The sequence below is a fragment of the Primulina eburnea genome, chromosome 12 (genome assembly GCF_022965805.1).
Source record: "Primulina eburnea isolate SZY01 chromosome 12, ASM2296580v1, whole genome shotgun sequence".
NCBI lineage: Eukaryota > Viridiplantae > Streptophyta > Magnoliopsida > Lamiales > Gesneriaceae > Primulina > Primulina eburnea.
Genome location: NC_133112.1, coordinates 4,498,681 through 4,517,475, shown reverse-complemented (window position 1 = coordinate 4,517,475; position 18,795 = coordinate 4,498,681). Strand labels below are relative to the sequence as shown.

Genomic DNA, 18,795 nt, shown 5'->3' with positions numbered 1-18,795 from the left:
CTTGAGTCAACAGGTTACTGGATGGACCGGTGTACATATATATAATGGGAGAGTCCAGAAACCCGATATAAGAAGGAAGAAGAACTGCCAGGCTTTCTAGTTTTTCTTCCATATCACAATGTTAAAACAAATTAAACACCTAAACTATAGCATATTAATAGGTAAATGTTTTTCTCAGATTTTAATGTAAATATCATGTTATTTCATGCAAAGGTGCCAAATACAGAAAATAAGATATCATAATAGTATTCAAAATATGATATCTGAGCTGGTTCAGCGACACCAGATGATAGGTATTTCAAATTGTTGTCAAATCTATCTAGTGCTCCATGTATCCATTGAAACAATATTGCACACGTGTTTATGCAAACGGACACAAATCAAACTTTTACAAACATGAACAAAACCTAAGACATGCAGATGAGTTACATACATTATATAATTTCATGGATCAATATCCTAAAGGGTTCTCCACTTTGTCTGATGCAACTAAGTGAAAACCGAGGTAAGTGATCACATGAAAAACGATGCATAAAATTGAACGATCATATGGTATCATCTTCGCGCATTTCATACGGCTCGACAATCTCTCTGAGCAATCCTGGCCTACCATCCACTGAGGTGATTCTTATATCTTCTCATAGTCTACAGAACTAATTGTTTATTACATATACAAGTCTTTCTTGCAAAACGGATGGATCAATGCATGCCGCATGGCTCGACTGCAAATATATGACGATTCTAAACATTAGATGAACTGAAAGACATGAATGGAAAGACAATAGATAAACCAAAAAAGAGCTCAGCTACTCAAATAAAGATCCTTCATGTCATAAGAGTTAAAAAAAGAAAAATCATCAACTATCTAATTGTCTTTGAATTCAGTCAATTATCCTATACTTGATCAAAGGTAATTAAAATTTTAACAGCAATAATAAACGTAAGTTTTCGAGGAAAACAACTGAAGTTGACAGTATTACCTATTTAAAGAAATGAAAACTTGTTGAAGTTTTGAAAAGAAGATACTCATGAATAGGTGGAGAGAAAACGTCATGGAGAACAACTAATTAATTCCATCCAAATATAAGTACTTACTGGCATTTGACTGTGGTGTTATTAATAGTGAGATTAAGAAAGAAAAAAAGGATAGACAAAACCCTTATTCTCGCATAACACATGCTTCAATTCTTGCTAACTTTCGACTTAGTACCTCTGCATGAATTCTGTGAAAGAACTTCCCATTTGTTTTTGTGGTAACCCAAGCAACCACATTGAGCTCCCTCTCCATTAGTTCTACGAACACTGTTGAGATTCGAAACCTATGATTTTTCTTGCAAGCGCTGATCAAGATCTCCACCCCTCTCGTTTCAGCATTTACCATGACAGAATGCATGACATTCTCTGATAAATCCGACAGTTCAGCCTTTAGCTGGTCTCGTCTTAGTTTCAGGTCTTGAATATTCTTTTTCTTTTGTTTTATGAAATTTTCTGCCTCGTGCATGTGATCGGATATTGCACGTTTCCCCTGAAAATAATTACTGTTTTAACAAACATTGGAGGAACTATAAGCCCAGCTAGGCTATGATTTTATTCATATTTCTCACTCCCGTTTTAGATTTTTTTCTGCACCTCCATTAAATATGTTACATGTTGATAGCTGATTTGCCACATATATCATATTTGACTAGATTTTCACGCATGATGAACATCAACTCAGTGTAGTAAAAGGGTGTCAAGTGCAGCAAAGTGATTCAACTAAAACTAGAAACAGTACTCATTGAGAATTCAAAGTTTTCATATATCGCTTCAATTTGAAAATTAATATAGAGGCTAGGGTTTCTGGTTTTGAGCAAAAAATATAGCTTCCCAAGAGAGCTAAAACAAAGTCAAATTTAGAGAAAAAAGTGAACTAAAAAGGGGTTTTAAAATTCTTCAGCTAGCTTTGTACCTTGATGCATTCGAAAGGAAGAATGGTTCGAAGAGTTGCATAAAGATTAGCCATCTCATGCCTCCTTCGCCTTTCAAGATCTCTACGTGGCTCATTTTTCCTAATATTGAGTTCATTATTCTTCTCTGCTTTGCTTTCTTGATCCCCGAACTCTATGAAGCTTTGTTTTCGGGCGGCGATTGTGGTGCTGGATGTGGCCTTGGCCGTGGCGGTGGTGGGATTTATGTTGCATTCAAGAAAAGCTTGATCCGAAATCAAATCATCAAATGATAATTTATCTTCTTGTTGAGAAATAGAATCGACTACAAAAGACAGCTCATCTCCTGATCGTAAATCAAACATCTTTAATTTATCCAAATCTTGATTATTTTCTTGGATTTGAAATGAAGAAGAAGATATGGTGGTTGAGGTGTTGAGATCTCTTCCATGGCTCTCTAATAATGAAACAAGACGACTGCATCCGACATGTGACCCCACGGGCCATTCTTTAACATAAATTTAGGGTTTATTGCAACTACACACGCTGTATGCATCATACGTGTGTGTGTTTCTTTTTTCCTGAATTTGGAGAGATGATTTTGTCAAGCATTATTTCTCGGAGGGTCTCACGGATCCTAATCTGTGAGACGGATCAACCCTACCTATATTCACAGTAGAAAGTAATACTCTTACCATAAAAAATAATATTTTTAAGCATGACCCAAATAAGAGATCTGTCTCACAAATACGACTCGTGAGACCGTCTCACACAAGTTTTGCCTATTTCCCGAGTAGGTCTCTTGTGACACAGTCTCACGAATCTTTATCAGACAGATCAACCCTACTGATATTCACAATAAAAAATAATATTTTTTTATGGATGACTCAAATAAGAGATATGTCTCACAAAATACGACTAATGAGACGGACTCACACAAGTTTTTGTCTTATGTCCCAGCTCAAGAGTTATAGATGAAAACATGTATAAAATATAATATTGAAAATTTGGAATTATCGTGTGTTTTAAGATTTGTTCTGAATTCTCAATTTTCTTTAGTGCAAATATAGATAGATTATATATATAAAAAAATTATCAGTGAAATTTTATTAATACAAGTACACTGCATTATATAAAATAATTTAGGGGCCACATTAAATATATAGTTAATTTCTGAAATTCGAACCTTATGCAGTAAGAAATCAAGAAGGCACAGCGATTAAGAGGCAACATCATATATAGTTATCCTAGTGTGATTTAAAATTAAATATGTATTTTGATGCCCCTAAATTTGGTACACATGTGCGAATCCGAGCAATATCAAAACATTTCATGTCCCACATTCCCTAGCACTATCAAGAGCCCAACCCCATGCTCCCTAACACTATGAGGGACCTTAGCCCACATTCTCTATCACTATCCGGAGTCCTACTCCACAACCCCTTGCACTATCAAGAATCTTAGCCTACCAAGGGGTCGGGAATTCCGAGCCCTGGCGCGATTGAAGGATATGAAGATATTTTCGTTAATAGATAATGGTCTCGATAAATACGGGATTCAGTTAAATCTAATCAAGATTAGGTAAGAGTTCTAGCCGCCATTGAGGTAGAGTCATAATGTTTGAAATCTCCTATCTCAGATAGGACTCTATCTCAGTAGGAGTCATACTCTAACAAAGTAACTAATTTCTTCCTTATATAAATATCATATATGTGCTACGTTTTTACGCTTTCACATTATCTTGCCTACTTCACATTAATATATTTCTTTTTCTCCTTAAGTTTGCTCCTCACACTGACTTAAGTATCGAAAGGATAACGTCGGAAAACTCTCCGGCGTCCCCTATCCTTATTTATGTCTATGCAGAGCTCAGAATTCCAACCCTATGAAGATTTGAAGATTCTCTTTTCAAACCGAACTTGAGATAAAATTTTGATATCATCATATTTTATTGGTTTTATTTTTATTTAAATATTTATTTACAAAAACTATTTCGTTGATCAAGACATGCACTTTTATTATTTTAAATAATCACACATTTCTAATTAATGATTGCAAACAATTAAAAAAAAGTGTGAGTTCCATTTTCTAATGTTATTTATTATTTTTTTACTATGAAAGTATATATTCTTCAACCTTTTTTTCTTGCATCGATCCTTGTCTCGAAAAAAACATAATTTAGTGGCAATCATTGGTGCAAACAAATTAAATAACATATAATTAAAGGTCATCACATGCATGCTGCACGATATAGTTTAAATCTTCCTGTTCATATATACAACTTGGTGAGTTGGTATTTGTTTGCTATCAACAAACACGCGTATATATCCAACCTTAAAATTTAAGGGTCATTATATATATAATCTATCAACCGTTCGCCACAGTATTTGACAAGACCATGCCTATACCTCCTGCATCTTTCACCACTTGACCCTTTTGGACTCGGGGACTGATGCCGCGGTCACAAATCACAATTTTGCTGGACACAGAGAGGATTCAGGGTCCCTTCCAAGTGTTGGTCCCACGTGCGGAATTTGAGATAATAAAACCCGAAAATAAAGAATAAACTGGACACCGAGATTTACGTGAAAAACCCCTAAAAATTATTAGGATAAAAACCACGGGCAAGATGAAAAGAATTCCACTATAATATTTTGTGGTGTACAACTCACTCACTGTATTTCCAAAGAGAACACACACTCTCTTAATACAGGAGAACAAACACCTCACAAATATTATAGAACTAATAGATGAGAGAAAACTCGAATAAGGGATGATTTCAGAATGAAAGGGAGAGCTCTATTTATAGAGCCCCTTGTCCGTGTGAAAACGCGTATTCAAATTCCGTCTGAAATCCCTGCAGCCAACCCACGTTTTAAAATTCAGCTGCACAATTTTTTTGACTCCTGACATGCATTTAATGCATTCAATTGATTGCCGACATTTCTCCCACTTGGAGATTTGATTGATAATCAAACACATAGCCACATATCCTTTCAATCTTGTCATTCCCTGCTGCTTACGTTTCTGCTAGGCCATTTGAGAATCTACACCACTCAAACTTTTCAATGTTCACTAGCTTGGTCAGAAAATCAGATATGTTTTCCCTCGTTTGGATCTTCTGCATATCCACGCTTCCTTCTTCTACTACTTACCGCACCAAATGAAATTGTACTCCAATTTGTTTCGTCCTGGAATGAAAGGCTGGATTCCTTACGATGTGCAAGGCACTCTGACTGTCACAAAACAAATGAACATTCTCTTGTTTGTGCCCGATCTCCTCCAATAACCTTTTAGTCCATATCGCCTCCTTGCAAGCTTGAGTAGCTGCCATATATTCTGCCTCTGTTGTAGATAACGCCACAACTGTCTGCAGTTTTGAAACTCAGCTTACTGCTCCTCCTGCAAGTGTAAACACATAACCAGTAGTATATTTCCTCTTATCAGGATCACCTGCATAATCTGAATCGACATAGCTCTTGAGTGTAAAATCCGATCCTCCATAACATAATGCAGCATTCGAGGTACCCTTAATATATTTAAGGATCCTCTTAACAGTGCTCCAACGCTCTCTTCCAGGATTCGCCATATACCGACTAACTGCTCCCACTGCTTGAGCAATGTCCGGTCTTGTACATATAATGGCGAACATCAAACTTCCCACTGCTGATGCATAAGGTACTCGAGACATCTCCATCCTCTCTGCTTCACTGTTAGGACACATCTCGGAGGATAACTTGAAGTTAACATGAAGAGGGGTCGATATTGGCTTACTATCTTGCATTTTGAAGCGTTGCAAGACTTTCTTCAAATAATTTTTCTGGGAAAGCCAAATCTTTCTGTTACTTCTGTCTCGGTGAACTTGCATCCCTAGAATCTTGTTTACTAGTCCCAAATCCTTCATATTAAATTCTCTAGCCAACTGTGCCTTCAATCATTGGACCTGATGTTTGTTGGGGCCTGCTACCAACATGTCGTCCACATACAACAGAAAAATGATGTAATCATCACCAGACCTCTTGAAATACGTACAAGGGTCTGCACTTAGTCTGTTGTATCCAAGGCTCATGATATAGGAATCAAATCTCTTGTACCAACACCTCGGCGTCTGTTTGAGACCGTACAGAGATTTGTTCAACCTGCAAACCAAGTTCTCTTTGTCTTTTTCCGTAAAACCTTCTGGCTGGAGCATATAGATTTCTTCTTCAAGATCTCCATGAAGAAATTCCGTTTTCACATCTAGCTGTTCTAGATGTATGTCAAACACCGCACACAATGTCAATATTACTCTGATTGTTGTAAGTCGAACCACAGGAGAAAATATCTCATTGAAGTCAATGCCTTCTTTTTGAGCATACCCTTTTACCACCAATCTAGCACGATACCGCTCCACTTGGTTATTGCCATTACGCTTGATCTTATAGACCAATCTGTTTTCAATGTCTTTCCTCCCTCGTGGTAGTGTAACAAGATCCCAAGTTTTATTCTTGTCTAATGCCTTTAATTCTTCTTGCATTGCTATCATCCACAAAGATACATCCGAGCTTTGAGTAGCCTCGTGGAAACTCGATGGCTCACCATCATCTGGTAATAGACAATATGCAATGTTGCTTTCAGTGACATAATCTGAAAGCTAACCTGGTGGTCTTCTGTCTCGAGTTGACTGCCTCACATTAGAAACCTCAGACTCAACATGTTCTTGTTCTTCGTGCTCTGGTACTGCCTCACAAGAAACTTGACATTCGTCCGTCTTATTTTCCACCTGAAAAATAGTAGTTTCTGAATTCGGTGTGCCTTTGTCTCCCTTTACTTTATCTTCCTCGAAGATAACATCCCTGCTGATGACAAGCTTGTGAACAGTAGGATCCCACAAACGAAACCCCTTTACTCCATCAGCATAACCCAAGAAGATACATTTTCTGGATTTCGAATCCAACTTTGATCTTTCTTGCTCATTGTACAGAACGTACACCGGACTTCCAAATGTATGCAAATGAGAATAATCTGTCGGCTTCCCAGTCCACATCTCCATCGGAGTTTTCAGATCAATCGCCACTGAAGGAGAACGATTGATGATATAACAAGCGGTTTTGACTGCTTCTGCCCAAAATGACTTGTCTAGACCCGCAGTCCTCAACATAGCTCTTGTTCTGTCCAACAAGGTTCTGTTCATCCGCTCCGCCACTCCATTCTGTTGAGGTGTGTAAGCCGTCGTGAACTGTCTTTTGATGCCCTCATGTTGACAGCATCAAATTCGTCACTGGTATATTCTCCTCCATTGTCAGTCCTCAAACACTTGATTTTCTTTTCAGAATCAAGTTCAACTCGCGCTTTGAAATCTTTGAAGATCTGGAAAACATCTTATTTCTTCTTGATTGGATACACCCAACATCTCCTAGAGAAATCATCAATGAACGAGACAAAGTATCTCGCTCCTCCTAGGGATACAACCGGTGCTGGCCAAACATCCGAATGAATCAGCTCCAATATGCTTTTGCTCCTGGCAGTAGAAGTGCCAAACTTTAATCTGTGTTGTTTACTGGTAACACAGTGCTCACAAAAGGGTAGTGACACTTTTGTAAGTCCCGGCAGCAGCTTCCGTTCTGAGAAAATTTTCAACCCTCGTTCTGACATATGCCCGAGCTTTTTATGCCATAACACCGTTAATTCTTCTCCTGAACCAATTGATGCAACAGCTAGTTCTGCCTCTTTGTGTGTTTCTCCCAAAAGTACATACAGATTTGCAACAACCTTTTCCGCCTTCATAACCACAAGCGCGCCCTTCACAATTTTCATGATCTCATTCTCGATACAAGTTTTGCACCCGATGTCATACAATTGTCCCAAGGACAAAAGATTTTTCGTCAGTCCTTTCACATGTCGTACCTCCTGTATGGTGCGAATGGTGCCATCAAACATTTTAATTTTGATAGTACCGACCCCAGCGATTTCCAAGGCATGATCATTTTCCATGAATACAGATCCTCCTGAGACTGGTTCATAATGATCAAACCATTCTCTCCGAGACGTCATGTGCCTCGTCGCTCCTGAATCCATAATCCATGTATCACAAAATTTTTGTCTGCCTTCTGCAACAGTTGCCGCTTCGCTGAATAATATTTCACCACTGCCTGAAGTACTGGCCACATTTCCTTGAGAACTTTTATCGATACTCGTACACTCTTTCTTGAAGTTCCCTTTACCGCCACATTTAAAGCAGTAAATATTTTTCTTCTTACTTCTTGACTTTGATCTACCTCGTCTTTGGCTCCCACTGGAGTCACGGTCCATAAATCTTCCTCTTATCATCGGTAAAACCTCTGCTTGCTTCGATGTTACCAACCTATCTTCCTTATTCTTGTGCCGGCTTTCTTCTCCGAGAACCGCAGTTAAGACATCGTCGAATCTTAGAAAGCCCATAAGAATATTGTTGGTAATGTTGATGATAAGTTGATCGTATGAATCTGGTAGACTTTGAAGTAGAAGCTCCGCACGTTCATTTTCCCCTATTTTATGCCCCATGGAAGTAAGTTGGGCAAATAGAGTATTTAGTGTATTGATATGGTCGGTCATCGATGAGGATTCCGCCATCCGAAGAGTATAAAGCTTTTTCTTTAGGAAAATCATGTTGTGTAGCGACTTGACCTCGTACATCTTTGTCGGAGTATGCCAGATAACTTTGGTTGTTTTTATCTCAGAGATACTTGACAAAACTTCGTCAGCTATAGTCAATTGTAAATTGGCAACAGCATTATCATTTATCTCGTTCCACTTTCCATCATCCGCAATCTCCACGGGTCTATCTCCAATAGCCGTCAAGCAATTCTCCTTTCTTAAAACTGCTTGTATCTTTATTTTCCACAGCATAAAATTGCTCCCGTTGAACTTTGCTATCTCGTATCTTCTCGCCATTATGTCTACAACAATTTTAGTAGACCAGACAAAATAATCCCGCCTTAAATAAAAAATCTCAAAAAATCTTTTCTGATGTGGAAGATCAGTCTAGGCTGCAACCACAGAGCATACTCAGAATTTTAAGAAATTTTAAACCAAGGCTCTGATACCACTTGTTGCTCCCACGTGCGGAATTTGAGATAATAAAACCCGAAAATAAAGAATAAACTGGACACCGAGATTTACGTGGAAAACCTCTAAAAATTATTAGGGGTAAAAACCACGAGCAAGATGAAAAGAATTCCACTATAATATTTTGTGGTGTACAACTCACTCACTGTGTTTCCAAAGAGAACACACACTCTCTTAATACAGGAGAACAAACACCTCACAAATATTATAGAACTAATAGATGATAGAAAACTCGAAGAAGGGGTGATTTCAGAATGAAAGGGGAGCTCTATTTATAGAGCCCCTTGTCCGTGTGAATACGCGTTTAAAACACGTATTCAAATTCCGTCTGAAATCCCTGCAGCCAACCCACGTTTTAAAATTCAGCTGCACAATTTTTTTGACTCCCGACATGCATTTAATGCATTCAATTGATTGCCGACACCAAGCACATTGAGCTTGGTGTAAGATTGCTGTAATTATTCCCATGGTATATGAAAGGATACTGCCTTTCCGCGGAAAGGCTTTTTAGTCCTCTGTCCATTGTGCGCGCTGGCTCGAAACACAGATGACCTTTCTCTACGAGCCCCAGAGTGAGCACATTCAATTAACAATGCAACAAATATTACAGCATTAGGTTCAACCCCCATGAGTACAAAATTCGCAAGAGCCTCGTTCCCATGCCCATGAAGTGCTCATGTAGATATCATGGCCATCCACGCGAATACGTCCCTCTTCGGCATTGCCTTGAAAACATCAAACGCTCTTTCAATGCAACCACATTCGCCATACATGTCCACAAAAGCTGTCCCAATTACCATATCACATTCAATACCACTTTCCGCACATTCCTTCATCACAGAAGGGAACGTAATACAATCAGGCAATATATCATCGCGCAGCACCGCTTTATACAAAATCCAGGATTCACGTCATAAGGGGTCATTTATTTTCACCGAATTTGCTCTGATCATCGCATTGTACATAAAAAGACTCGGTTTTGGCACGAGATTGAAGATTTTCTTAGTATAGTGGAGAGAGTGTGGTGCAGAGGAAGAAGAGGAGGCGAGAGACGAGGAAAGATTGATTGGGGGTAAATTCGGCAATATCATGATCTAGAAATGGATTTGATTGATTTTCTTACGTGGTCAAATGTTAGTCTCGGACATCGTGTTCTTGAGATCCAGCAGTTGGGATTGGATCAATTGGCGCCAATCATTTTGCAAAGATTTAATAGAGGCGATATAACATTGGACTTTTGAACTTGATAAAAGTAGGGATGGCAACTTTTCGCACGGGACCCTTGGGGTCCCGTTGGAAAAACCCGAAACGGGAATGGGAATCCATGATTTTTTTGGGTTCGGGGATTTTTATAAATCCCCGATGTAATTCAGAACGGGTATGGGATTAATATCCTCATTCCCGAAATTCCCGAACCCACCCCGAAAATAATATAAATAATAAAATAATAGTATTATTAATATTAATAATATAATAATCATATTATTTTTTAAAATATTAATAATCTTATTATTATTATTAATATTGTATCTAATAATAATAGATAATAGTAATTTTGGTTTGAGAAAATCTTCGAATTCGTCATCGTCTTATCATATTAATATTTTTGAAACGGAGATGGGGACGAAGATAAGAAGTTGATCCCCGAAGTTTCGGGTTTGGGGATTCTCCGAACCCGAAAAAACGGGAATCGGGACGGATATGGGAGTGGGATGTAATTCGAGGATGGAGACGGTAATGGCAAACCCAGCCCCGCCCCATTGCTATCCCTAGATAAAAGAAACAAATTTTATCTATCATCATTTATGTACACACTGAAAAAATCTCATGTTTCCCAATAACATATTTGTATTTTGGCTGTCTTAACTTCTTTCCTCACTCTATTACCCTGAGAGTTCATATTGGTTTGTGGACAACAACACATATCTTGATGCTCCATGCTCGATCAAATGTCATCAACATTAGATTATCTAACTAATACTATGTCTCACGTTAATTTCCTGCACTACTGGCGCCTAAGATCGAGGGAAAACAACCAAAATACGAATTATGATTTTTTAACCTCCGGGATGTCTCATCTCACATTAATTCCACCCTGGAGCCAAAAAGATTGGTAAAACCTAGTACAACAAAAACAAAAGAAAAAGGAAAAACTGTAAGCCCCTTCAATAGAACATAAAACTAAATGAATCGTCAACATCCGGGCATTGTTTAGATCTCCAATATTCTGATTATAGTATGATGCAGAACCGATAATTGATGTCTATCCATCGTAATCTCCCTGGGAAAACTTATCCTCGGGAAGAACGTCGCAACGACAAAATTTGTATCAAATTTTCTCCCATTCAACCCCTGTCGAGCTCTTGCAGCACTTTCAATGTCTTCATACTCCAAGAACACCTACACATAAGAAAATTAACATTGACAGAGGACAATAACCGGGTGGTGAACCATATCTATCACGTTGGGGTCAAAAAAATTTAGGAGCTGGTGGGGAGATATAATACAGTTTAACAATAATAGAAATGGCAGCTAAAATTTGGAACTTCCAACAGACATCTAAAATTTGTAAACATTTTACGTGGGGCTGAATAAACCCCCAAGTCTCCCCAAGATCCACCCATTTTCACATGTGAAAAATAAATATACATCAACGTTAAAGAAATATTTACCGACGAACAAACAGTAATAACTAACCTACCTTTCCCACACCTGATGGCTCCATATTGGGGAGCGGACGAGGGATGATAACATTAACCAATGTTCCTGTACAAGTAATGTCAAAAGCTGATACCAATATAGGATGATATATTTTATAATCAGATACCAGAGATTTCTGTATCTATGTGCTTCTCGCAAATAGATTGACAGTACGACGAAAATTGTAACTAATAGAAATTCAAAGTAATTACCAAACTTTCCACACTCATTTCTCATGTCATACACTATATCTTCATAGTCATCATCATTCTTGAGCTCGTCTGGACTAACCGCTTCTGTTAGGCACACAACCTTGGAAGGTACTAGAGTTGGTTGTAACATGAGTCTCTGTAGAGAAGTTGGAAATTGATAAGAATCACAAGGTTAATCTAGGACTGCAGTTTTAGCAGATAGAAAAATCACAATCATATAAAAAATAACAATAACAAAGGAATAACTTAGGCCTGTCATTTAATATGAATTCAATCCTTTAAATGAATGAAATTTGAAAATGATTGTGTCAAATAGCGATGCTAAACAATGGGGTATAATGGTATATAATGAAAGTTCATACCTGCAATGCTATTTGTTGTTGGGCATGCAACAACACACTTTCCTGCTCAGGTTTCAGTTGTGTCGTACCCTGGTTAGCACGCCTAACAGTAAGTGTTTTGTCGCCCATTTTGATCCCGTTAAGAGCAGCACAGGCAATATCTGTCACTGACAAATCCTGATAAACACAAAATGCATATCCTTTAGAGTTCCCTGTTTCTCTATCTTTCACAAGATCAAAACCCCGAAGCGGTCCAAAGGACTCCAGCAGCTCCCTGATCTGTGATTCTGTGAAATAATATGGTAAACCACCAACAAATACTCGGTCAGGACCCTCGAGCCCACCAGCTGATCCTGGTATCAACCCAACAGCCGCAAGATTCAGATTGGGATTAGGTTGACTCGGGCCAAGAGTGGCAGCCATGGAGGGGTTGTAATCACTAGATCTCCTCACTTTAAGTGGTGCTCCCTTAACAAAACACAAAAAAAAATGTTGCTTTTAGGCTGCTGATACAAAAAAATGCAGCAAAGTACAACACGTCATAAAAAAGGATATGGACGTGGAACCGCTAACGGTAGATTTATATGGTCATAGACACTGAAATCCCGGTAATTTCGCAGTCATAACATCTTAAAAAGTTCAGAGCATATCCATCACCTCAAAAATAATGCCATCCAAAGCCATCGCATTACTAGCCTCTTCAACAGATCTCATCTCCACAAAAGCAAATTTCTTTTCATAGTTAATGTAAACATTCACAACAGCATCTCCTGAAATCAGAAAGGATAGTCAGAACGCCTTCATCATGTTTCCTCTCAGCATAATTGAGTATAATCGTGTGTTGGTTGACCTGGACCAGCAGCATTGCCTCCAATAGCTGACATAACATGATTAAAGAAGGTTCCTACAGTCTGCCATTATAGAAATATAAGTATAAGAAGGAAAAATATGCAGATGAGCATGAGAAGGGGATGAAAGGTGACTAAAAGGTTAAAGAAATCTAATTACTTACTAATAATCCAAATGACAGAAATATATGAAGTAATATTCCATTTTCTCGTGCTTAAAAATGTGCAGCAAAAATTGATATACTCAAATGATTGCATTTTGATAAATACTATTAGAAGCTTTACAAATCAGACAAAAGTGATAAAAATTAAAAATTGAAGATAAGAGCTGGAATCATCTGCTATAGTGAGGTCCAAATCCAACCACTGAATGACAAATGATAATGTTATGGTGGTGGAACCATAATACCTGTTCATTAGCATAAGGGGGCAGCCCTCCAACATAGACACGCCGAGCATGTCTGGTAGCCTGAAAACATATCATTTAGGAAATATCTTTGACAACAAAAATAACAAGAATCAAAACAAATGAATAGAGTAATCAACCTGCTGAGTCATTGCCTGAACAGGCATCATAGGGAGTGCTCCAAACTGCCATGAAATCTAGAATGTCAATCTTTCGAAGATAAGTCACAAAGAAGGAATATGGGAAAAGGTTAAAGAACCTGTCCAGACATCAAAGGTAACATGTTTGGAAACATTCCAGGAATAGCAGAGGTTGTCCCAGGAATTTGAGCTGTGAAGGATGAGACAAGTTACTTTCACACATTAACACAACCTCCTCTTTTCTTCTTATATGTATGATACAAGCAATACGTATCCATTTTATAATATCTTATATTCAATGATTAATCACACTTTTGGCAGATCAGTAACACAACCAAAGAAGCTATAATTGGAAGAAAAGAATTTTCTAACGACTATCAAAAATGCAAATCCTGATAGAAGATGAACGACCTGAATTTTTCTTCCTTGTACATATAAGCTACAGTAGCCGGCTCATTGTCAGCAGAGTGGGGCTAGAAGCCCGACATTGCCTTCTTAGAACATAACATAGTCCATACAAAACAACAAACAAACACCAAACACAACAAGAAAACCAGAAAACCACTCAGATTCAATCACTAAGAAATTAATTAAATTGGAAAATAAGAACAGCCAATAAAGGGACAATTCCCAAAATTGTGATGTTGGAATAAAGGACTAAGTAGGCTTACCAAAAGGAAACCATGTATTTGTACCAACTTTCAACACTATATCAATTGAAAATGGATGTTATCATAATAACAAAATTGTAAAACAGTAGCTTGTGTGTACCTGCTATTGCAGAAGAGACGGCAGAAACATTTGGAAGCAATGAGCCAGGAGGTGCCATGTCGAACCCACTCGTCCTTTTGCTGTGAAGTGGTATAATAAATGGCAACAAACAAGTAAGAGAATGACATTAATTAATGGTTGAGCAAGTTTTTTAGACATAAAAGTACTAACAGTTCTTGTTTATCTAGCATGTAATACCATAGAAAATATAACAGAACAAAATACGATGGAAAATTGGAATCTAGTGGGTATTAACTAATGCTGTCATTCATCATTCTTCACATTCAACACGATCACAAACTGGTCACTCAAAAAAGTCCGTGATTGGCTCTTGCAACCAACTGAAGCATTCCACACCACAAAACTTAAACAATGACCAGTGAGGCTTAGGGATCCAGACAAACTGGACCTAAAAACTAGTATCAATAAGAAATCAGATTATTAAGAGATGACACTCTCTTTCAAAAAATGTGGAGTTTCAGACAAGTAACAAAGACCTGAAGAAAAGGTGCCTCAGAAAAGCACCGCTACCTCATGATTAAAGTAGTAACAACTATAGTGATACCATCCAATACTGAAAACTCTAATTCCCTGCTCTTAGTGATATAAATTTTCTGTTTTATTTGAAGCAACCATGTTTGTACCAACTGAAAAAGAATACAATCCACTATATAGCCTATTCCAACAAACAAATTCCTTAACCAGACACTTTCACTAAAATAGTTGAATATATCATCACATACCTCAATGTCAAAAAGATAAAACAGTGAATCATGGATGTCATCTTGTCAGAAAGTAAGGTTAGCTCAGCTCTATATTTTCAATAAAAAGAGTTTGTAGCACACTCTAAGATTTCAGCATGCTTTGTATCTGCTGTACTTTCATTGTGCCAAAGGCTCAACAAATTTAGTGACTCACTAAGAAACAAGATAAATTTCTGTAATAAACTACCTTTTCGAGCGTGAGCGAGATCGCGACCTTGATCTTTGCTCAGATCTAGACTTTGAACGAGACCTGGACTTGTGACTGTGTTTATCTTCCTTATCCCCGTCATAGTCTCTTCTCCTGGAAGCTCTAAAGTTATTTAAGAATCATAAAATAATACCATCCGAATTTCAACCGATAACAAGCTAGGATACTGAGAGCTTGACACAATTCAAGATAAAGTGAATATGAGATGAGATGCAGCAAAGATGGATGGTGGCTAGCCATCAAACATTACTAATTTACCATATTACAAAAATGTGAAATAAACATAAGAAAACCATGATAAAGGATACACAATTTCCCGTGCTTAAAGTTAGGATGAGATAATAAATAATGGGATGCTGTCGTGAATTCACAATATAAAAGAATAGACAAGAAATAGTTCACCGATCATGGTCTCGCCTTCTATAATAGTCATCATCACCATCACCATCCCGAACTCTGGTCCTCTCCCTTCTCTCACTATGGTCCACATGGTGATCCCTATGATGTCGACCCCGATCCCTCTCTTTATCTCTATCCTTATCCCGATCTCTTTCCCTAGTTCCTTCTCTGTCTCGCTCCCTGTCCCTGTGCCGATGTTTATCGTGACCTCTTTCTCTTTCTTTATCTATGCTTCGGGAATGTTCCCTCTCAAAGTCATTCTGATGGTTGTGAGATTTATGCTGCAAAAAGGTAGCAACAGAGAATGTAGAAACAGAAAAAAAAAAATAAAGTAAAAATTTTTTAAAAAAATAGAAAAAATTTAGAAAAAATAAGGGTTAAACAGTAGTAGTTATATTAGCCCAACATAAAATTTAAACAAAAGCTTAATAAACTAATAGAAAACAACCACAATTACGTAATCAGTTTCTCACATAACTATAGAGCCCCAAGGAGAAATACGCTGCATAAATGCCATAAAACTCATGCACTACGCGCGAGACAATGCACAGGACTTGCAAAGGGAAGATGGGAAGGTGCCCCAAAGCATAATACACTAAAATCTAAATATTTGGAAAGAAAACTGTCAAAATCAAATAACATCATATTTATATTTTACAAAGTACTGCACGATAGTGAGTGACATCAAATAACTTTTGTTGAATTTTACATCTGACTCGCCATTTCTTCATTAAAGATGTGCTTAGTTATGTTCTTGAACCTTTAAAAAGGGTGCCAAGACTCGTGCTTCATGGCCAAGGGCCTCACTAATATGACCATGCCTATGAGCAATTTATCATGGTTAAAACAAGGGCATTGGAAGACATTTGAAGTAAATTTAAGTGCAAGACAACTGATATTAAGAGTGACTAAGTCATTTCGAGGTTTAGATGTAATTGAATATATACACTTATTTTCAGTTTCGGGACTGGTTGTAACACTTGTCTTAGTATTAGTGGGCTGCGTACTTTTTGTAAGGTAATTTTGGTATTATTAGAGGGTGGCTCATTTGAATGACCAAATTGGCTTTAGTTTAAGCCCATTAGAGCTAGCTATGTTAGGGAGTTCATAAATAGGTTATGACTTGGACAATTATCATAATATTGAACCATTTTTTCCTCCAATATTCAAGTGTTTCTTGCCTTGTGAGCATTCCTCACGTTTTTTCCTCTAATGAACTTAGTTATATTCTTGAGCCTTTAAAGGGTACAAAGACTCGAGCTTCATGGTCAAGGGCCTCACTAATATGGTCATGATCATGCCTACAACCAAATTTATCATGGGTAGAACAAGGGCATTGGAAGACATTGGACGTAATTTTAAGTGCAAAAGTGATGATATTAAGAGTGGCTGAGTCATTTTAAGGTCTAGATGTAGTTTAATTTCTATACTGATTTTCAATAACGGGACGGGTTGTAATGCGTGTCTTAGTATTAGTGGGTGTGTTCTTTTTAATGCTTTTTTTTTCAATTATCATACGGTGGGCCATTTAAATGAACGAATTGGCTTTAGTTTAAGCCCAATAGAGCTAGCTATGTCGAGGAGTCCATAAATAGATCACGACTTAGTCAACTTTCATAATATTGAACAATTTTTTCCTCCAATATTCAAGTGTTTCTTGCCTTGTGAGCGTTCCTCGTGTTTCTTTATCCTCATAGATAAAATTAATGAACTTATTAAGGAATTTCATTCCTTGTCACATTCACAGCCAGATGCTGTAGGTTTGTGTCTTGGTCGTGGGCATCGGATCTAGGTTATTTTGTGATACCATGGTTCGTGAATCTTCATAAGCAGCATTTTCAGGATCTAACGTAACAATTGTCAGCTTTAACAGGAAAATGGAAATATGCAATATTCTGATTCCAAAATTTCGGGATAATAGTTTTCCACGTACTTTCTATCATTCAATCAAATGGCCATGTAGTGTCATCAACAATCAACATCTAATTAAATTTCAATCCAATCCTAGCGTTGCTGACCTGTTTGGAGCCTGAACTTGATGAGTGGTACACGCCTGCTGCTTCTAGTGATTCTGCATGTGATGGAGGAATTGAATTTCCATCAATTTCATTACTTGACATCTGCTAAGTAAAAAGATCAAAGAATAATTACTCAGCTATATAGGCATAACTAAAATTCAAGTATAAAGACAAGCAAAATTAAGGAGAAGAAACGCTAATGTAATATGCTTAAATGTACTAAGTTTCTACTTCAATCAGAACACAACCTCTGACCACGTGGAAGCTATAATTCACTCCAAACAACTAGTAATTAAAAAGTCGATAGAAGTTCTTCAGGGGGGAAAGAAAAGTTAATCGAAGTAAACAGGTAGAAATGACCAATTAACCGACTTTCGTTCCTAAATTAAAACTCCGAATTCCAAAATAAGCTCCAAACTAAGAAGATGCGAAGTGGCAGTCGCGGATGCATGTGATATTGCGCGGATTTCATCCCCGAAATGGTTGAAAATATCAGTTCACATGGAAAAAAATAACAAAAATCACATTGATTAATCATAAACCAACAGTGATAGACAAACCCACAAATCGAATGAGAAATAACAGCGTGAAGATAAAAGGGAAACAGAGAACGAGGTAGGTAGTACCTTCGCGAAGAATAACCCGCTGGGAGTGATTGAAAGCTAAGCGCTATACTATTTCCCAAAACCCTAATTTGGTGAAATTAGACCGATGGTAAACGGCATAGTTAACCGAAACGATAAACGGAAAAATAGAGCCCCAAACCATACCAATTAAATATAAGAAAATGCTACATGTATAATTTCTAATTCTCGTATATTATATTATCTTCGTGATCAACTTATTTGAGTGTTCAATTTATCGACATTTTTATATGTGTCAAAAGATTCTTAGAGTGGGTCTCATGTAAGACCGTCTTACGGATTGAGACGGATCTTAATTTGTGTGACGGCTCAACCCTACCGATATTCACAATA

General features: G+C 37.5%; 1 protein-coding gene and 1 pseudogene across 1 annotated transcript; both read right to left on the bottom strand.

The window, feature by feature from the left end:
• Positions 1-290: 290 nt before the first annotated feature.
• LOC140807621 (transcription factor bHLH118-like) lies at positions 291-2,442 on the bottom strand. Its single transcript, XM_073164561.1, has 3 exons — positions 1,949-2,442; positions 1,211-1,525; positions 291-722 (listed from the first exon to the last, which is right to left on the bottom strand). Exons 1-3 carry the CDS (start codon positions 2,288-2,290, stop codon positions 654-656), a joined length of 726 nt encoding a protein of 241 aa, XP_073020662.1. The 5' UTR covers positions 2,291-2,442; the 3' UTR covers positions 291-653.
• Positions 2,443-11,156: 8,714 nt separating this feature from the next.
• LOC140806922 (splicing factor U2af large subunit B-like) lies at positions 11,157-18,590 on the bottom strand (annotated as a pseudogene).
• Positions 18,591-18,795: the final 205 nt, after the last annotated feature.